The sequence below is a fragment of the Puma concolor genome, chromosome A1 (genome assembly GCF_028749965.1).
Source record: "Puma concolor isolate L17-30 chromosome A1, mPumCon1.1.hap2, whole genome shotgun sequence".
NCBI lineage: Eukaryota > Metazoa > Chordata > Mammalia > Carnivora > Felidae > Puma > Puma concolor.
In genome coordinates, this window is record NC_141667.1 from 146,530,020 (window position 1) to 146,552,921 (window position 22,902).

General features: G+C 38.8%; 1 protein-coding gene across 6 annotated transcripts in view; it reads right to left on the minus strand.

Moving 5' to 3' along the window:
* AP3S1 (adaptor related protein complex 3 subunit sigma 1) overlaps positions 1–22,902 on the minus strand; it is a 75,199-nt gene that overhangs the window by 26,413 nt on the left and 25,884 nt on the right. For all 6 annotated transcript variants that reach the window (XR_015250728.1, XM_025923411.2, XM_025923409.2 and 3 more), the window contains exons 2-3: positions 22,657–22,748; positions 20,659–20,770 (exon numbers count right to left, since the gene is read on the minus strand). Coding sequence is in view for 5 of the 6 variants with exons in the window: in XM_025923411.2 (XP_025779196.1) it covers positions 20,659–20,770; positions 22,657–22,748 (204 nt within the window). In the remaining variant the exon portion in view is untranslated. The remainder of the gene's footprint in view (positions 1–20,658; positions 20,771–22,656; positions 22,749–22,902) is intronic.

Genomic DNA, 22,902 nt, shown 5'->3' on the forward strand with positions numbered 1-22,902 from the left:
TCCCCCAAAATGGCCTGTTTACCAGACTAGCCCTTGACTAGCTCCTGGGAACTGAGCTCTGAGCCCCTGTACAGTTCTGATAAGTATGTTCTGGCATGCCTGAGTCCTTGGGCTGCACTGTATACCAGTCTGAACAAACAGTTTATGCTAACAATGTGATTTATGATGAACAACTCCTTACCTCTGAGGTTCTAGAGCTTAAGTAAGCAAGGTCAAGTCACGATGGTGCCACATGCCTATGTGACTGACCCCCAACAAAAATCCTGACACACAGGCTAGGAGTGACTGTCCCTGATTGTGAACACATTACACATACCATTTCTGGGGGAATTAAAACATATCCTGTGTGACTCCAGTGGGAAGGGACACATCGAAGCTTGCGCCTGGTTTTCTCCAGACATCCCCTCATGTGCTTTTCCTGTTTCTTACCACTGTACTAAACCCTAACCATGAGCACAGCAACTGTGGAGTCCTGTGAATCCTAGCAAATCAATGAGATGGTCTTGAAGACCTTTGACACAAACTTTCAAAAATTAATTTCTTAAATTCCCTTGGATAGGTTGTCACTCTGTTTCTATCTCTATTCCCACCACCCTTCTCAAAGGTTACTGTCACAGACAGGATGACCACAAAATTTATCATACAAACTGGGGGCATGAGGAGTAAAAAGGAGCAGCTAAAATTTTATGATTATTAAGCTATCATAGTATGCAATGTTATCATAATTTCTTAACAGCCTGGAACAAAAGATATAAAGAAGGACTTACTCACAAACGGAAACATATGGTTACTTTATTCACAGGTGATCCTATAGGACAAGGAGTAAAATGCAAACAGCAGGCGTCTTGCTAAACTACTCATATCTCAGGCCAATTTATACAGATCTCTAACCCAAGGTTCCTTCCATCCATGCAGATGGTAAGATAGGTGAAACATTACAAACAAGGAACTGTAGGACTATAATCAATATCTCTCAGACCAAGAGTTGGCAAACTTTCTCCACAAAGGACCATAGAGTGAATATTTTAGCTTTGTGGGCCATATGGTGCAACAAAAAGCAACTATATAGATATATAAACAATGAGCATGGGGGTGCCTGGCTGGCTCAGTTGGTTAAGCGTCAGACTTCGGCTCAGGTCATGATCTCATGGCTCATGAGTTCGAGCCCCCTGTAGGGCTCTGTGCTAACAAAAGTCTGCGTCAGATTCTGTGTCTCCCTCTCTCTCTGCCCCCGCCCCCCCCCCCCCCCCCCCCCCGGCTCATACTCTTATCTCTCAAAATAAATAAACATTAAAAAAAAAAAAAAACTGTTTTAATGAGCATGGCTCTGCTCCAACAAAACTTTACAAAAAGGTGCAGCAAGCTGCACTTGACCTGCTGTAGTTTATTGGCCCCTGGCTTAGACCAAAGTCACTAGAAGTAAGAGGTCTATAAGTAACAAAGAATATGCAGTTTTACTCGACAATTTCATTTGTGAGAAGGCAAATTATTCAGATGACCAAGTGTGGGGGCATACAGGGGTCAGCCTCAAAGTTTCCAGTTAATTCCAATTTTTTTGAGGTAGGTAGGAAACAAAGAATATCCACTCAAACTCCCAACTTTATCTTAATTTCTCCTCAAGGTCTTAGTGACATGGTACCTGGAATGACTTTATTCACTCTACTTGAAACTAATTCAGATTCATTTTCCTTCTTTTTATAGCAGATTCTCGCTTATAAGCACTGAATGGGATAATGCTGCTTGAACAAAGAGTTGAACAAGCTTAACAAACTTGAACTTCTTAGAAGAATGTGAGAAGAAAAAAACTTTTCCCATTGATAAATTAGAAAATATTACTTCTGAAACCGTACCTTTAAGTTGGAAATGGTCTGAATTCCAATTTATAACATCATATTTAAATAAGTTATAGTAAGTAAAGCCATTTCACTTCTGCTCCCCGGCTCCAGGAAATTTTTCCTGAAGCATAACATACATACACAGGAGTACACAAATCACAACAATGTATATAACCTGATGAATTTTCACAAAGTAAACATACCTGTGTAACCAACACCCAAATCAGGTGTTGAAATATTACCTGCACTGTAGAAGCTTCTCATACTTCAGTAAGTCACCATCACCATCAAAGGTAACCACTTTCTTTCTAATACGACAGATCCGTTTTGCCTATTTCTGAACTATATGAGATCATACAGTATGCAATCTTTTGTGAGTGGTGCCTTTTATTCATCAATATTTTTGTGAGATTCAACTATTACCTAATAGCTCATTCATTCTCATCTACTGTATGCCATTGCATGAATATACCACAACATATTTATCCATTTCGCTGTTGACAGTTTGGGTTGTTTCCAGTATGGAGCCATTACAGTTAGCACTGCTAGGAATATTCTTACTCGTGTCTATTACTGAATGGATGCACACATACCCACTGAGTGCACACACAGAGGAGAACTGTGGGGTCACAGGGTAGCAGACGGCTTCAAACAGACTTCCAAAGCAATTCTAAAGATGGATACCCCAAAGAGCAGTATATGAGAGTTCCCACAATCACACACCCTTGTCAGAGCGTTATATGTTGTCCATCTCTTAATTTTAACCAATCTCATGGGTATGTGGCAGTAAGTCATTGTAACATCAATTTGTATTTCCCTGATAGCTGTAATGACACTGAGCGCTGTTTCATATTTATCAGCCATTTAGATATCTTTCTTTGTGATGTCTGTTCAAGATTTCTGCTCATTTTTGTATTGGTCTTTCTTGCTAGTGTCTAAAAATTCTTAAATTATCCTAGATACAGTCTTGTCATCTATACATATTACAGATATCTTCTCCTACTCTGTGGCCTGCCTTTTTATTCTACCAATGTTCTTGGAAGTTTTCACTTTCAATATTTTCCAATTTATCATCGTCTCTAAGGTTAATCTTTTTTTTATGTCCAATTTAAGAAATCTTAGCCTATAGTAACATCAAGAAGATATTCTCCCAGAAGAAAACAAAAGCTTTACTGTTTTATCTTTCATGTTTCGACTAAATCTAGTGGAGCAGATTTTTGTGTATGGTGTGGTTTAATTTAATCTTCTTTAATTTAAAATCATTATTAGGGATGCCTGGCTCAGTTGGTAAAGCATGCGACTCTTCATCTCAGGGTCATGAGTTCAAGCCCCAAGTGGGTGTGGAGCCTACTAAAAATTTAAAAAATAATAAATAAAATCATTATTAGACCTACCCATCAGAGTCAAAAGTTTCTAATATGTCTTTATTTTTCCATGCTTACTTTTTCCAAATCACCTGGTTTCATTACCCATATACTATAAGCCATTGGTTTTTAGCCATCAGAAGATGACTATCCTGGTGAAAATGCTGTCTAAATACTTCCCCTCCATTTATGTACACTTATAAAAGATGAACCCACTGAATCAATGTGCAGACTATGTTGGGCAAAGTGAAAAACAATTTTCCTGGTAGCTTTAAGTGAGCCACTGGCAAACCATGGAGTAGCAAAAAACTATGGGCTGTCAAAGAGACAGTAGGGTCTAGCTGTGAGGAAACCACCTCTGTTGCTACCTTGCTATGTGAGCTTCAGCACCACTTACTCCCCCAAATCTCAGAACTAGAAAACAGTGATAAAACTACCTACCTTTTTGGATTACCTCACAGATCTAGTTCGATAATTTTGATAAAGTGCGTAACACATCTAATAAAAGGAAACCAGTACTGTTCATCTGGCTGTTCAAAACATGCAAGGATTATAAAATTGAAATAGAAATAGAAAAGTCTAATTCTGCAGGTAAACACTGATATAAAAGCAAGGTGACTACCTGCTGAGGCTGGCAGGCCTTTGTGATATGCTTATTAATATAGAAAGAAAAATGTTGCCTATATTTAAACCAGAACAATACCACCTTTGAAAAATATAAATACAAAAAAAAAGTGTCCTGCAGTAAAATGTCATTATAACTACAGGTTCTTAATTTAGGAAAAGAATTCTTAAGATTTAAGACATTTAAATGCTAAGTCTGGTCTAAACAAATCAAAAACCCTCTTCAAAAAACCCCTCTTCCACTGGGTGCCTGGCTGGTTCAGTCATAGAGCACACAACTCTTCGGGGTTGCGAGTCTGAGCACCATGTTGTGTGTAGAGATTACTTAAAAAATAAATCTTAAAAAAAAGTTTCCATTAATCTTATTTTGATTTAGCAAAAATTCTTAATATAGTTAGAAATCTGGAGCTTTGTATGTAGATACACACACTGATGTGTCATATGGACAAGGCCAAGACAAAACTAATAATCTACAAACTGAAGTAAAGAAATTAAGAACAACAAATTAATGGGCCTCTGGGGTTCTAGCCAGAATAAAAAATAGTAACAAAGTTGCGATTGCATTATATTTCACAAGGAGATAGATAAAAAGAACCAAGTACTAAAAGTGACATGGTAAATCCCACTCTCTTACGTTTCTTTTTTTTTTTTTTTAAGTTTATTTGAGATAGAGGAAGAGGGAGAAAGTGAGCACAAGTGGGGGAAGGGCAGAGAGAGGAGCCCAAGCAGGTTCTGCACTGTCAGCGCAGAGCCCAATGCAGTGCTGGACCTCTCAAACCGTGAGATCATGATCTGAGCTGAAATCAAGCCACACACTTAACCAACTGACCCCAGGCACCACTTTTATGTTTCATTTTCAAAATGATAAAAATTCTGGGGTGCCTAGGTGGCTCAGTCATTTGTGTCTGACTCTCGATTTTGGCTCAGGTAATGATCTCACGGTTCAAGAGATCGAGCCCCACGTCAGGCTCCGTGCTGCCATGGTGAAATCTGCTTGGGATTCTTTCTCCCTCTCTCTCTGTCCCTCTCCCACTTCCTTCTCTCTCTCTTTCTCTCTCAAAATAAATAAGCTTAACAAAAATAATACAAATAAAAAAAATAAAAATGATACAAGTTTTAAGGTCAATTTAAATAGAACGGTTATCTACTAAGCAGTAACTCAATAATCTCTGCCCTCCAAAAATTCAAAGGTTAATGGGGAAAATATTAATTTACTAAGAGAATCATATTTTAAGTTTTCCTTCATTTTAATAATTATCTAATTTTCCAAAAAGAAACAAAAAAAACAGATTCACATCCACACAGAAATACTCTCCCTTCCCAGCGCCCTTGTAACAAAATTTTCTTGTGTTTCCTTTATCTTTAATTACAAACCTGGGTCTGGGCCACAAAGGTAACTGGAATCTGTTATGAGGCAGCTAAGTATTTAACAGTGCTTAGAACGTAAGAGCATAAGCTTTGGCAAGCATGTCTCTATTAAAATTCCAGCTTAGCCTCTATGAAATCTAGGGCAAGTTATTTAGCTCTAAATCTTAGTTTCTTCATCTGGACATAATAATGGTACCTATGCCATACAGTCGTTTTAGTGATGAATATATATAGGGGTGCCTGGGGGGCTCAGGAGGTTAAGCATCCAACTTTGGCTCAGGTCATGATATCACAGTCTGTGAATTTGAGCCCCCTATCAGCTCAGTGCTGACAGCTCAGAGCCTGGAGCCTGCTTCAGATTCTGTCTCCCTCTCTCTCTCTGCCCCTTCCCCACTCATGCTGTCTCTGTCTCTCCCTATCTCAAAAATAAACATTAAAAAAAAAATTAAACAGGGGTGCCTGGGTGGCTCAGTCGGTTGAGCGTCCGACTTCAGCTCAGGTCATGATCTCGCGGTCTGTGAGTTCGAGCCCCGTGTCGGGCTCTGTGCTGACAGCTCAGAGCCTGGAGCCTGTTTCAGATTCTGTGTCTCCCTCTCTCTGACCCTCCCCCATTCATGCTCTGTCTCTCTCTGTCTCAAAAATAAACGTTAAAAAAAAAAAAATTAAAAAAAAAAAATTAAACATATATTGATGAAAATAAAGCCACACTCAATGACAAGAAAATGAACTCTTGGAGGACAAAGGCCAAAGAAATCAAGTTGAAGCTATCTTGGGAATACATAAGCAGGGTATTAAGTTGAGACTCTCATGAGAGAATTCAAGCACATAAAACAATAAAAAATCGGGGCACCTGGGTGGCTCAGTCAGTTGAGCGTCCAACTTCGGCTCAGGTCATGATCTCACAGCTCATGAGTTCGAGCCCCGCATCAGGCTCTGTGCTGACAGCTCAGAGCCTGGAGCCTGCTTCAAATTCTGTGTCTCCCTCTCTCTCTGCCGCTACCCCACTTGTGTTGCCTCTCTCTCAAAAATAAAATAAAACATCAAAAAAAATGAATACACATAAAGGGCTTAGAACAATGTCTCCCTTCAAGAATATGTATGTTGGCTAGTATTATAATATACACATATGGAGAAATAAAAATATGCCTTAGGTAAAACAGAAGCCACAAAATATCCTTAAGCAGTATCACTTACATGGCAGACCCACCCCCCACTTTATTTAAAAAAATACATATTTTTTAAGAGACAGAGCATGTGTGGGGGAGAGGCAGAGAGAGAAGGAGTCACAGAATCCAAAGCAGGCTCCAGGCTCTGAGCTGTCAGCACAGAGCCTGACGAGGGGCTCAAACTCATAGACAATAAGATCATGACCTGAGCTGAAGTCAGACACTTAACTAATCGAGTCACCCAGGAGCCCCCCACCCTCCCTTTAGAGTTTTGTTTCTAGGTAAAATATAATTATTTTTTTCTGAGTTTGAGGACTTCTATCAGATTTCAGCAGGAAATCTAGAACATTAAATGAAATATGTAAATGTTAAATTGACATATCATAAGATAGAAAAAGTCTTAAACCCCAAACTAGGAGGCACAAATTTAAGAATACTAATAATATGGCAAGAGATCTAAAAAAAAAATTGTTTTTAGTCAGCAGCAAGATGTTCTAGAGAGATACTGGTTTAGCTCAAGCCAAGAATCCAAAAAACGCCACTAAAAATGTACCAGAAGAGGGGCGCCTGGGTGGCTCAGTTGGCTGAGCATCCAACTTCAGCTCAGGTCATGATCTCACACTCCATGAGTTTGAGCCCCGCGTTGGGCTCTGTGCTGACAGCTTAGAGCCTGGAGCCTGCTTTGGATTCTGTGTCTCCCTCTCTCTCTGCCCCTCCCCTGCTCATGCTCTTTCTCTGTCTCAATAATAAATAAATAAAAACATTAAAAAAAAATGTACCAGAAGAGCTGGGGAAGGCAAACTGAACTTAAAACCAGATCAACGGCCTTTGAAGAACACAATGAATACAGCCTAGGGACACTCTCCAGTACGTACTACTGCATGGAGATTCAGGATCTTCAAAATACAGTGCTTAAGGTGTGTAAATGGCACTCGACTTGGAATATGACTGGGTTCTGGACCGAATTTCCACCAAACCTGACCCGGACGCTAACATGCCGAGGAGGACAGTCTTAGTAAAAACAGAGCCATTTATTGTGCATTTACCTCATACCAGTACTTTACACAGATTAAACTCTCAACCTCAGCATGTAAAAATTAAAAGTTGATGAGAGGGCAAGCTGTCTTCTACTCTCACATCAAAATGATTCTAAAAGAGTTCACATCAAGGATTCTTTCTATGTGACTTATTTCTGTTTTTCTTAAAAAAAAAAAAAAAAGGTTAATGATAATAGCCAAAATCTATTGAGTACATGTTATTATGTCATTGCTATGGTTCCAGGTGCTTTAAATATATTATTTTATTTACTCCTTCATGGTAAGTCATAAGGCAGATACTTTTATTATCGGCCACTTACAGCAAGAAAGGTTCTAAATTAGCAAAAAGTCAACTAACTACTAACACGGGTAAGTAGAAGAAAGTCTCACTGCAGAACCCAAATTCTTATTCACTAGGCATACTGCCTCCAACAATAGGAAATAATACTTGATTTTAATGTAGTAAGTAGTTACTTAGAAAATTTGGAAAATACAGAATAGTATAAAGCAAAAACTAACTTTCAATACTTCTACCACCCACGTGAACACAGAATTGTGCAAAGCGGACTTCTTGTACCATAGGAAACTTAATTATATTGGAGCCCCTCCATTAAAATGACTTAATATGATTTGTATGTTGGATTTAGAAGTCTAAGGAAGAATCAGGGTTTTCAACCAAATATTAATTTTGTTTTTTTAATGTTTATTTTTAAGAGAGAGAGAGAGAGAGCGTATATACACACAAGCAGGGGAGGGGCAGAGACAGAGGGACAGAGGATTCTAAGCAGGCTCCGTGCTGACAGCAGAAAGCCTGATGCAGGGCTCAAATTCACAAACTGTGAGCCAACCTCACAAACTCATAGACCTGAGCCAAAGTTGGACAATCAACCAACTGAGCCACCCAGGTGCCCAAAATACTAATTTTGAAAATGAAAATAGCCTCTGAGTCATTTCCTTCTGTGCACAAAAGCGACTCGTGAGAGATTATTAAAATTATATTTAAACTTACAAGCAAAAGCTGATCTAAAAATCATATCTGATCTTGAAAAATATTCTCCCACATATAATTAAAAAATGTTCTTCCATGTATATGGTACAATTGATACGACTTAGAACAAAATAAAATAAATGCAAAACCTAGAAAGATTTTCCTTATATAATTTTAACTAGTCAATACAGAGGGCATACTGGAAAATCACCATTTGGCAAACGCCACAACACTAATTCTTCAGGCAAGAATCACTGAAACAAACTGAAATTAATGACCAAAAAGATGATTAGATAAAGGATATTTACATCATCTCAAAATTATTCCCCATAAGATACTTTCAAGCACAAAGAGATAACAGAAGTTTACAGTAGACAAACCTGGCAGGCACGGTCTTAACCAAGGGGTCGGAATAAATATTATAGTGAGAAAATGAGATGGTGTCCCTCTTGACACAATGCACTGCAAAGGATGTTAACAGCGCTTCTGTGGTATACTCAAACTGAGTAATATTCTATAAAATAATGGGCTTGTACTCTTCAAAGGCTCCAGATATGAAAGACATGGAATGCATGAAAGACAAAGATGAACTATTACAGAGTCAGGGAGGCTCAGGAGACGTGAAAACTAAAAGCAGTACGTGACTTGAATTAAACTCTGAATGAGAAAAATGACAATACACGGGACAACTGGCCAGTTTTGAATGAGGTCTGCAGATTAAATAATAGTATTATATCGATGTTGATTTCCCGATTTTAGTCATTATACTGTGGTTATAGAAGATGTTAAATTTAGGGAATCTGGGTGAAGGTATGATATGCAAGAATTCTTTGTATTGTATTTGTCACTCTTTTGTAAGTATGAAATAATTTCAACATATGTTTTTGAAAACTTTAAAGAAGAAGAAAATTTGAAAACCCAAGCTTAATGAGTCTCCTCCTGTATTACCAATCCCTCCCTGAAAACCAACCATCCTACCCTGGCAAATTAGGAATTCACCTTAAGTCAAAGAAAAACACCAAGATAAGTTGAGTTTTTTTCTCTCTCTCAAACCTACTTTAAAAGGAGAAAAAAATAAATTTTATTTTTTTCTAGTTCCAAAATTCTGACTTTAAGTACCTGAGTTCCAAAATACTTTCTTTACAGGTGTGCCTGAGTGGCTCAGTTGGCTGAGCATCCGACGTCAGCTCAGGTCATGATCTCACGGTGAGTTTGAGCCCCACTTCGGGCTCGCGGCTGTCAGCAGGGAGCCCACATCAGATCTTCTGTCGCCCTCTCTCTCTGCCCCTCCCCCACTCACACTTTCTCTCTCAAAAATAAACAAACATTAAAAAAATTTTTTAAATACTTTCTTCACCACTAGAAATTACATAATAACATATCTACCATGTTCTAGGCCCTATGCCAACTATAAACATTAGCTCTCATTCTTACAACAATGTTGATAAGGTAGGTATGCCTATCAGCACCTACAGACGAGAGAATTGGGAATGGATAAGTGGATACGGTTAAGTAATTTGCTCAAAGTTATATAACTGTTAGATGGCAAGAGGCAGTATTCAAATCCATGCCATTTGACTCCAAACACCAACCTGACTCTATGATGCCTCCCTAGAGGGTGGCTGAAAAGTTAACAGGTAAATTAGAAAAGAATCTTCAAATTCAATACCAAGATTTATCACGAAGCAGCAGTGTAAATAAGTGAAAAGTGAATATATTTCCAATTATTGGCAAATAGACTTCTCAGTAAAAATAAGATAGAAAACGAATTGTTTATAGAAACATTTTTTGGTTTCTTACATGTATATGAGAAATGACTCTTACTGAAAACAGAAACTTTTAATACTCAGGTTAAAGTATGGTGTAGCAAGTGTAAATTTTCCTGAAATGATCCCAAGTAATCACTCTGGATTGCTGGCACAATAAGCCAACTGGGCCAGGGCTCCCTCTTTCGTCAGAAGAGGAACTGCACCAGAACTCATCCTCCCATGGACCAGCGGTTTATCTCCCGGCACCCGCCGCCCAGGGGAGCTGCAACTTCCCATAGTCCCTAAGTGCTGGTCAGCTGATCTTCCTAGATAATTCTTAAAAATAACCTAGAGAGCCCAAAGTTGATGCAGTATGCTACTTAACAAGGTGCTTTCAAGCATAGCCTTATAATAAAAGAGAACAATGACATGGGGTGGTAGGCAGTGAGGCTTCCACTGGCACCATTCTATGTCCAGCAGCACCCACCTAGCACAATTTCCTATGTGATAAAGGGAAGATCACAGGATCTTTCTTCACTTAAGTATTCTTGACTTACAAGTTCCTCCAATTAGGTCAATTTCTTAGTGGCTAACTCTATCACCATATAAAATTCATTCTAAGCACACAACATAGAGGATAAAAAGATTAACAAATTCTCATAAAAATAAGATAAAATAGAACTTCCTTATCCAATTCAATTTGCATACTAATGGAATAATACTTTGTATGCCTTCCTTATAAATATACGCTTTAATGGTAAAGTTAGCTAAAAACCACTGTCTACTACACGTCAGTCATTTAGCCATAAGCTTCATGTATCTTTTTTGATGCTTATACCTACTCTATAGGTTGGCATTATTATTATCACTCCATTTTGTAGATGAGGTCAATGAAGGTCAAAGAGGTTAAGTAACTTGAACAAAGTTATACAGCCAGTACAGGGGCAGAGGCTGAATGATGTTAACCATAACTAGCTTGCTTTAATTCACTGATCTTTCTAACAACCTCATGAAGTTTATAGGCAGCAAATTAAAATAGGCACCCTTGGGGCACCTGGGTGGCTCAGTTGGTTGAGCATCTGACTCGATTTCAGCTCAGGTCATGATCCCAGCATTGTGGGATCAAGCCCTATATCTGGCTCCATGCTGAGCGTGGAGCCTGCTTAAGACACTCTCTCTCTCTCTCTCTCTCTCTCTCTCTCTCTCTGTCTCTCTGCCCCTCCTCCAACTCGTGTGCACACACACTTTCTCCCTCTCTAAAATATAAATGGATGAATGAAGGAAGGAAGGAAGGAATAAATAAGTAAATTAAATAGGCATGCTTTATACAGGTGAAAAAATTCAAGGTCTATTAAAATCAAATGACAAGCTCAGTATTTGGTTCAATCAGCATCAGCAGCCATAAGTAAAATAATTTCACAAACGTCGGTCTAACGTTCAGTACCACAGCAACAACAAATGCTACACATGGAGCTCTGGTTTATATACATATTATAACACCATGTATGATCAAACATCTTTTTTAACCTAAAGAAAAGTTCAGCTGTTAGTGTAATAGGGAAGGACAGGATAAAATAGGCAGAGAGGGAAAGGTTAGAACCTGAGGTCCCTGGGTGGGGAAAAACACGTATTTTGTAACAGTACTAGGAGTGTCTAACCACAGCAAACCCCCTTGGGTGTAAGGTTCCTCTTAAGAATGTAAGAGAGCCCACCTACTCCCCGCCTCAGGTTCCCCTCAGGAATTTGACAATCAAGGTACCTAACTAAAAAAAGTAAACCATGAAACTTATGTTATACGAGGGACAGTACGACCAGTCTGACCCCTCACACAATGGAGTTGAGCCAATCAGGAATGGACAACCCAGCACCTAGAGCTATCAAGCCAATAAGGGTAGAACCTGAGAAGGAACTAGGGGGAAGGCACGAAGGGGGGCTGATCAGAACCTTATAAAACAAGGACCCTGGCCTTATGTTCCAGGTATTCATTTTCTAATGCTCCCCTCTCTGTAAAGAGAGCTCTCCTAATACTCGTCTTTTCTTGCACTCTAATAACTTTTGCCTGCTCCTCAATTTTTGTCCACCTCTTTCATCCTGCAAAGTGGCAAGACAACGAATCCCGAGTATTGAGGTAGAAAATCCTGCAACATTAGTACTCAATTTTGTCCTGACTACAACCAAACAAGACCTGATGCTGATGTAATTGCTACACGCGGTACAGAAAACTGTAACAGAATTTGGAATTATCTAGTGAACTTTTATGCCTCCATTTATTATCAGCTTGGCATAATAAATTAATTGAGGACAATATGGCTGCTTATAAATAACTCAACCAACCACTGTCAATATTTAATGAACCTCTCATTCTCACTCTGTAAATATTTTAACACTGCCAATGAAGACATGCTACAACAGAAAGACTAAAAAAAGCCAGGTATCAAGTCTGAAATTTGCTTATATGGCAGTCAATATCACACTCAAATAGTACATATCAGAAACAAAAAAGGATCACCATTTCCCCAACTTACTTACAAAGAATTAAAAAAAGAAACAAAAGAAAACAGAGGCTGATGGTACTCAATTTGGTGATACAGTGGCCTAAATTCCACAGGGAAGTTAGTGATGATGCCTTCTCTCAGATTTCACAAAAGATAAAAAGTCAAATCTGGGACAGCATATGCATACCTCAGAAACACAAAACCTCTGCATAAAAATACATGCTCCCAATGATCATTTGAATGGTATCATCTTCAACATTGAAAAAAAAGCAAAATTTAGCATGTTCCTGAATTATATGATGACGTTTGGGACATCTGGGGGGCTCAGTCAGTTAAGCTTCCGATTTCGGCTCAGGTTATGGTCTCACGGTTCATGAGTTCGAGCCCCACATTGGGCTGTCTGCTATCAGCACAGAGCCTGCTTGGGATCCTCTGTCCCCCATCCCTCTCTGCCCCTCCCCTGCTTGGGCTCTCTCTCTCAAAATAAATCAATAAACTTATTTAAAATAGATAGATAGAGGGGCGCCTGGGTGGCGCAAGTCGGTTAAGCGTCCGACTTCAGCCAGGTCACGATCTTGCGGTCCGTGAGTTCGAGCCCCGCGTCAGGCTCTGGGCTGATGGCTCGGAGCCTGGAGCCTGTTTCCGATTCTGTGTCTCCCTCTCTCTCTGCCCCTCCCCCGTTCATGCTCTGTCTCTCTCTGTCCCAAAAATAAATAAATAAACGTTGAAAAAAAAAATAAAATAAAATAAAATAGATAGATAGATAGATAGATAGATAGATAGATGTTTTGTTTTCCTGATCAATTCTTTAAAGAATATACAAGACCAAGAAGTTTTGATCTAAACTCTCTTGATTTATAATTTTCCATTTCTACTTTTGACATTACACTTGACTTTCTTGAAGCTAGAGAGAGGATGGACGAAGCAAGAAAATCAGCTCTAACTAAGCTTCTGATTAGCTGTTTCATGAAACAGAAGAAGCTATAAGCTATTCCCTTCCACCTTTGTTCATTCAACCAACATTTTTAAAGTGACTGCCTTGTGCATGCTCAGCACTCCCTCTGAAGTATTTAACGACCCCTGGTAATCGCAGGGGAAAGACAGCAACCACAGAACCTCCAACATTTTGGTGGTAAGCAGTAAATTTAATTGTCCCTGTAAGGGAAGTTACAGAACTTTTTTTATGACATGACAGATCCACATTTGATAACTCAATTGGACTCTCTTAGAATAACAGCTCTAACCCACATTAGTAATAGGAAAGTGACACAATACTCCTGAAATCTTCTTTTCTGTGTCTTACCTAGTATCAAGACAAATTATCAACATTTGAACAGTAATGGCTAAAATATCTTACAAAACACAGACCCAGTTTCCACTTTCCAGAAAGGTGTGATAGAATTCATTTCAGATTTGATGCAGGATATTTGTTCTTTGACAACTCCCCGTATAATTCTCTTCTGAGATATAACCACTAAACTATCGTAACCATTAAGATCAGTCACAGAAACAAAGAAATAATGATGATGGCTTAAATCCCAGGACACAAATATAAAATACTTCTGATTGGTCTCTAGGAAAATTCATATTTGTTTTAGTCTTTCTCAACTGCAATCTTTCTCTTACAGAGTAAATTTGAAACAGATTCCTTTTCTCCTTTTTTTCCTCTTGTAACATTAGCTAGCTCAAGGAAATAAAAAAGTGTTTTGGAATGTAGTGTGTATGTCTACCACTCCCTTCAGTTGTGGACAAGTGAGAGAGAAATAGAAACCACAGTTTCATGTTAACAAATCATTTTCTAAAAAAACACAAAGTTTCTATGAAATAATAGTGCAATGAATTAACTACTACCTATATGGGATAAACCAAGAAATGTGTTAATGAACAAAGTTAAAAGGCAATGCAATACTGGGTTCTGATTAACCCTTAACTGTTACCTAATTCATACATAAGTAAGTTTGCTTCTTTCTTTACTAGAAAAGCCTTTGGGAAAACAAAACACAATAAAACTTAGCAGTGTTTCTCACGGAGGCCCCAGGAGGAAATTAAGTATCTATCTAAGGGCTCGTGAGGCATATTCACCTCAAACTCAAAATTTCTTTGAAGTTTCCTCTTACAGCTTTAAATATTATAAAAATTTCTATTCTACCTCATATTACAAACATATATATCTTAAAGGCATCATTTCCTCACCACCAATTAAAAAATGAAAGAGCAGGGGCTACTGGGTGGCTCAGTCAGTTGACCGTTGGACTTCAGCTCAGGTCATGATCTCACAGTTCGTGGGTTCGAGCCCCACATAGGGCTCTGTGCTGACAGCCGAGTCTGCTTTGGATTCTGTGTCTCCCCCTCTTTCTGTCCCACCCCTGCTTGTGCTCTCTCTCTCTCAAAAACAAATTTTTAAAAAGTGGAAAAAAAAAAAAAAAAAAGAGCAAGAATGTCTGCTATGATCACTTTGTGGCTTCATGGAATTCAGACACCCACCTCTTTCTCAAAACCTAGTTTAAAATTATGGATCAAGAGTAATTTGGCATATGAAATGCTCCATTTATCACTTGTCCTTTTTTTTCTTCCATTATTAACAATATTTGATACCAAAAGCCTTAATCTGGCCACTTTTACTGTTCTTAAACTTTGGAACTCAGAATTACTGCCAAAGTTTTCTGCTTTGGTTAATTTCTCATTACCCTATCATACTAACTAGATCTCTAAGCATGCCCCCTTTGTGCTGACTGCAAAACCATGAAACTTATTTGGCACAAAAAAACTTCTTTTTTACATGCAGCTTTCTCCAATTGACTACCATGTGCCTATACCATGCCCCTATGTTTTGCCCTGTCTGGGGCCAAGGAAGAGAAAGAAAATGTATGTTCAGAGCATTCCTTCATGATAATCTTACTCCAGCACAATTATTTGTAGCAGTTACATTTGTTTATTGTGCCAGAGTTAGTTTTAACTATCACAAACAAAAGGTACAAAAATCTCAAGTGTATACACAGCTTCATGACTTTCGCCAATGGAATCAGTGCTCAGATAAAAAAAATACATAAACAAAATAAAATATCACTAGCACATAGCAACTAAATTTTATTTTTCTAGCAAACTCCTTGTGCCCCTCCCCTGCTCATGCTCTGTCCCAAAATAAGTAAGCAAACATTTTTTAAAAATTAAAAAAGAAAAAAAAAAGAACAAACACAAAGGCTCTGAGGTGGAGGCACGGCTGGTGTTATTTGAGAAACAGCAAGCTGGCCACAGGGGCTGGAGCAAAAGGGAGAAAGAGAGAAGATGAAGTAAGAGAAGCAGAAGGGTACGGGGAGAGGAGTCAGAGCCTGTGGGGCCTCATGGGTCAATCGTAAGGAATCTGGATTTTACTCGGAGCTAGAAGGAAAGCCACCAGAGAATTCAGAATGTAAGAGGTGACCTATTTCAACAGTATCGCCAGCTGTTTTGCTAAGAAAAAATGAGACAGAAAAGACAGTGGAAGCAGGAAGAACATCAGGAACCTATGTTAACAGTCTAGGCAAGAGCCAACGGAGGCCTGGACCAGTGTGGTGGCCGTGCAGATAGTGTGTGGTCACATTCTGTGTCTCCTACAGGACTTGCCGAAGAAGAGGTCAGAGAAACCAGGCGACTGAAATGAAGCACCTCTAGGGGCAGGTGAAAAGCAGGCGAGTGCAGTGTCCCAGAAGCCAGGTTAGGAAGTAAAGAATCTTAATCAAATAAAGGAGGACTGATGAGAACCTCTGGATTTAGCAACAACAGAGCTGAAAACCTGAATGGAGTATGTTTAAAAAGAGTGAAGAAGAGAAGAAAAATCTGAAACCGTGTGTGCTGACACCTTGTTTAAGACATTCTGACAGAAAGGGAGGGAAAGACAGGGGGCAGTGGCTGAAGGGGGAAGTAGGGGTAGGACTTCTTTCAAGATGGGAGAACGTACTAGAACTGGTGGGAATGACTGGGGAGAGAGAGGGAAAAGGATTCAGGAGAGAGAGGGAGAAGTGCTAGAGCCATGGGGAGGAGACTGCTTCGTAAGTGGGTGAGCTGGTCTTAGGCAGGAGCATGGGGAGTTCCTCCCTCACAGGAGAGAAAGCAGAGTGCATGGACCCAGATGTGGAGTCTATGAAAGTTCTCTTCTGATGGCTTCAGTTCTCTCAGTGAAGGAGGAAGCAAGACGCCAGAAGTGCCAGAACTTTGACAAAGGAGAACCTACCAGTTGACCAGGAGTCTGGGAGATGGAGGGATCAGGGAAATATGATTACTGGGTAGCATTAAGGACTCACCGAGGTTGGAGATCATAAATTTAAAGTGAGACCTGTAGCTTCACAGAGCTAGAACAAACAATCCTAAAATTTGTATGGAACCAGAAAAGACCCCAAATAGCCAAAGCAATCTTGAAAAAGAAAAACAAAGCTGGAGGCATCACAATCCCAGACTTCAAGCTGTCTTACAAAACTGTAATCATCAAGACAGTATGGTACTGGCACAACAACAGACACTCAGATCAATGGAACAGAATAGAGAACCCAGAAACGGACCCACAAACGTATGGCCAACTAATCTTTGACAAAGCAGGAAAGAATACCCAATGGAATCAAGACAGTCACTTCAGCAAGTGATGCTGGGAAAACTGGACAGCAACATGCAGAAAAATGAACCTGGACCACTTTCTTACACCATGCACAAAAATAAACTCAAAATGGATGAAAGACCTAAATATAAGACAGGAAGCCATCAAAATCCTCAAGGAGAAAGCAGGCAAAAACCTCTTTGATCTTGGCTGCAGCAACTTCTTACTCAACATGTCTCCAGAGGCAAGGGAAACCAAAGCAAACATGAACTATTGGGACCTCACCAAAATAAAAAGCTTCTGCACAATGAAGGAAACAATCAGCAAAACTAAAAGGCAACTGACGGAATGGGAACAGATATTTGCAAACGACGTATCAAAGGAGTAGTATCCAAAATCTATAAAGAACTCATCAAACTCAACACCCAAAAAACAAATAATCCAGTGAAGAAATGGGCAAAAGACATGAATAGACACTTCTCCAAAGAAGACAACATCCAGATGGCCAACTGACACATAAAAAATGCTCAACATCACTCATCATCAGGGAAACAGAAATCAAAACCACAATGAGATACCACCTCACATCTGTCAGAATGGCTACCATTAACAACTCAGGCAACAACAGATGTTGATGAGGATGTGGACAAAGAGGAACCCTTTTGCACTACTGGTGGGAATGCAAACTGGTGCAAGCCACTCTGGAAAACAGTATGGAGGTTCCTCAAAAAATTAAAATTAGAACTACCCTACAATCCAGCAATTGCACTACTAGGTAATTATCCAAGGGATACAGTTATGCTGTTTCAAAGGGGCACATGCACCCCAATGTTTATAGCAGCACTATCAACAATAGCCAAAGTATGGAAAGAGCCCAAATGTCCATCGATGGATGAATGGATAAAGAAGATGTGGTACATAGATACAATGGAGTATTACTCGGTGATCAAAAAGAATGAAATCTTGCCACTTGCAACTACGTGGATGGAACTGGAGGGTATTAGGCTAAGTGAAATTAGTCAGTCAGAGAAAGACAATTATCATATGACTTTGCTCATGAGGACTTTAAGACACAGAACAGATGAACGTAAGGGAAGGGAAACAAAAATAATATAAAAACAGGGAGGGGGTACAACACATAAGAGACTCATAAATATCGAGAACAAACTGAGTGTTGCTGGAGGGGATGTGGGAGAGGGAGGGTGGGCTAAATGGGTAAGGGGCACTAAGGAATCTACTCCTGAAATCATTGTTCACACTATATGCTAACTAACTTGGATGTAAATTAAAAAAATGAAATGAAATGAAAATAAGAGCAGCTGTGGGGTCTAGCCCCCACTCCAGCACTGACTTCTGCTTTCAGTGGGGATACAGGTGAGGAGCCACCATTCTTTTTAAAAAAAAAATTTTTTTTAATATTTATTTATTTTTGAGAGGGAGAGAGACACAGAGTGCAAGCAGGGGAAGGGGAGACAGAGAGAGAGAGAGAGAGAGAGAGAGAGAGAGAGGGAGGGAGAAGAGAGAGGGAGAGACAGAATCTGAAGCAGGCTCCAGGCTCCAAGCTGTCAGCACAGAGCCCAAAGCAGGGCTGGAATTCATGAACCATGAGATCATGCACTAGCCGGAGACAGACACTTAACTGACGGAGACACCCAGGTGCCCCAGGGATCCACCATTCTGAACTTTATTGTACTAGGCACCTGATGGGTACTTTCAGTGGGGAATAAACCACTTTTTACTCTTTTAGATCTTTCTTCTCATATATATACCTCTGTATTTCTAAAAACTATACCCATATTCTGTTCTTTCTCGAAAAAAAAAAAGTGAGACCTGTGGAATGGCTATGTTTGTTTTTTTTCTACAAGTACATTCAGACATTTGGATACAAAGGAGCTAAGTGTATACCAGACTATGATTTATCACGACTGACCATGGAATTGAAGTGGGGTAAGGAATATAAGACATCAGGAAGATGGACAGTAAAAAAAAAAAAAAAAAAAAAAAGCTAAGATTCAAAAGACTGAAGGTCCCAACAGGCTCAAGGAATTATTGCATTAATAGAAACTGCGATATGGAGAAAGGTGGTAGACAGAGGGGAAACTGAAATGGAGATTATGGAGAATGGCAGTTTGGACAAAAACAAGGTCTAGAAATGAACACCAGGTGCAGCAGAGGGCAAAAGTTCAATGAAAGGGAATACTAGTCTGAAGACACCAGGGTACTGGGAGAATTATCCACATGAATACTGAATACTGAAATCACCAAGAATTAGAACACAAGTAGTACCAGTGACTGCCAGTGAGCTAAGAGTAAACTTTTTAGGAGACCCCATGGGTCTGCCATTTCTGCATATAATAAAAGCAGAGGTACAGACTGCTATTTTTGCGGACTATCTTTTTAAGCAAGCCTGTATAAGAAAACAGCCCCAGAAAATAGAGAGTATTTCTCTCCAAAGCAACAGGTAGGTTTATCTATACCCATGGAAGATATTCTTTTCCTCCAGGACATGGGCCGACATGATTAGTGTCCAGTATAAAAGATTCCAGTTCCTCTTCTATAACTCAATCCACTGTTTGTACAGGTATCATCTGGCCCTCTTAACGTCACCCTTTGGCAACTTTGGAGATTGGCATGGGGATCCAGAGTAAGCAAATGCTGTTACTATGTCTACTGTTTGTGCTGTTCGGAATAAGTCCTTTGTTTCTAATCCAGAAGTCTCCTGTCCTCTGCCGGCATCCACGACACTGTGGTAGTGAACTTGTTAGCTTGCAAGTGGGGTAGAATCTCAGACCTTTGAAAGTTTTTGATAAAATCCCCAACAAATAGGAGGTGGGGATGAGAGGTTACTCAAACAGGATGGGCAGAGAAGGTGGTATAGTTTACAAACAAGAAATAAAGTTTGGAGGCATTTTAAACAAGAGAATGGTCTGGAAAAAGCAACAAGAAGCAAAGAAAACACTAGCAGGCTCAGCAGTATGAAGAGAAGAGAGCAGGACTGTTATTACTTGAGAGGGTTACAGGTAGTGTCAGCAGGGAAGCCAGATGTAATTTATTACAGGAAAAAAGTGAAGGCAACATTAACAAAGAGGTTGAAGATACAGGGGAATGTGCTTATGACCGACCTTGAGTTCCAGGGACATTAAGAAAGATTTTCAGGAGGCAGGGAGGGGTGGGTTTGGGGATCAGATCTGGATACACACGGTAAGAGATCCGGAATCATGGGCTTCTTGCATGACTTACGTTAACAAGAAAAAAGGGCATGATTAAATTAATTGTGATTAGTCTTAATCTGATTAAATTTACCCATGTGTTTTAGCACCTTAGTCCCCATTTCACTCATCTAATATCTACTATGCAACAATTTATTTCTTACCAAACAGAACATCATTTTAGAAAATTTAGAGCATACAAGTTTTAAAATATATAAATGCCAAAAATGGTATTAAGACAATAAGTGTTAACTTACTTGAATTAGATCTAAAATGCCAAGTTCACTTTCTGAAGAATCCACACAGAAGACAAAGTATAATGTTGCATAATGTCTATAAATCAGTTTGTTGTCAGATCCTCCAATTAACCTAAATGACAAAACAAAACCAAAAAATGGAATGGTATAGGGATAAAATGAAACACATTTTCATTAGCTCAAGCAAACTGACAATGTGTGTAAAACCCTTTATAAAATGTCTGGGCATAGCATTCAAGTGAACTTGGGAGACTAAGTAAATTATCGTGGCTGTTTTCTTCAGAGATAATAAGTAAAAGAAGCTGGTGCTTAATTTTAGTTCATTAATTCATTAAGCTATCTACTGAGTACCTACCATTTGCCAGGTACTGAGAGTGGGTAAGAAACAATAAACAAATAAGAAAAAATTATCAGAGTAGAAAACACTACAAAGAGATTCAAAATAGGGGGATACCATATTGATGGATTTGCTACTTAAGACGGATTCTTAAGAGTGACATTAAGAGGCTGAGAGGGGCTGCTGGGTAGCTCAGCTGGTTAAGCTGAGTGATACGTTGAGCGTCTGACTCTTGATTTTGGCTCGGGTCATGGTCTCACGCCTCCTGGGATCCAGCCCCATGCTGGGCTCTACGTTGACAGACGGAGCCTGCTTGGGATGCTCCCTCTCCCTCTCTCTCTGCCCCTCCCCTGCTCAAGCTCCCTCACTCTCTCGCAAAAAAAAAAAAAAAAAAAAAAAAAAAAAAAGTAAGTTTATAAATTGTAAATGTGTATTTGAAAAATTTAACTGGAGCATGATATACCCTTTTAAGAAATTCAAGTAAACTTTCTACATGATTAAAAAATAATTTATGATCAACAAAGAATGAATTTTTTATTACCCAAACTCTTTTTCATAATATAAATCATACACATTAAAATACAGAAAAGTGTGGGTTTCTCTGACTAATCTCTGATTATTCATAATGGGGCTCAGCTAGTTTAGTGTTTGAATTGTCAATGAGGAAATATTAAGAAATTGATTATATAAACACTAGAGGGAACATTTATAAAGCTATTTTGAGAACACACTGCTTTCATGGAATCTATTAATTTAAAAGTATTTATAATAGTTGGCAAGATAATTATAACTGATTTTTATTTATTCATTTTAAAAAACAGAAAACTGTATTAGCTGAATTCTATCTATATACATATGCCTATATATAGATACATATACATTCACACTGATATATATGCGAAAAGCAGACTTCAGGCTTGTTTACAATAATAAGATAAAGAATGTAATCTAAATTTCTATGAACAGGTCCATTTACCTAGGCTGTTCTAAATGTGCTTATATGCTTTTCAAAATATTAAGTGAAAACAAGTAACATGCAAACAAGCATACCTAGTGTGATCCCATAAGTAAAAGTTTTGGGGTTTTTTTTTTGTTTGTTTTTTAATGTTTCTTTATTTTTGAGAGAGAGAGACAGAGTGCGAGCAGGGGAGGGGCAGAGAGAGAGGGAGACACAGAATCTAAAGCAGGCTCCAGGCTCTGAGCTGTCAGCACAGAGCCCAAAGTGGGCTCGAATTCACGGACCACAAGATCATGACCTGAGCAGAAGCTGGATGCTTAACCAACTGAGCCACCCACGCATCCCATAAGATTTTACTTTTATATGTTAGTCATAAAAAACTTAATTTTCTAGAAGGATACACAAGAAATCGAGAAAGACTAAAGTCAGGAAAGGGAAACTTAGTTTATAATTTTACATGTCCCTGCAACATGTGAATTGTTGCCATGACCTTTATATAAAATGACTCCACAAAAATTTTTAAAAAAACAACAAAGACTGCATATCTTCAAAAAATTCCAAGTTAGATTTACAGCTAACATAGGTGGTAATCTCCTAATCCAATTCATAAAAAGTAGGAAATTTTTACCATTAACCAATTAAACAGCATATATTTTAATCATATAGCCAAAGATTAGAAATGTTCATGAAATGCTTTACTTACAATCCTCCTTCTAGGAAATTACAAACATTTTCATCTCTCTTAGATACCAAATGGAATGTCTCCCTGATGATTTGCTGTTGTGTATCTTCACTCTGAGAAAGAATAATTCATACATGTTAGGATTAAATTTCTAGGTTTAACAGCATTTTAAGAATTAAAAAAAAAAGTAAAAGGCAGTAGTATCTCTCAGGGACATTAACTTAAGGAGCGGTCCTTGGAGAGCTAACATCACATCTCACAGAAACA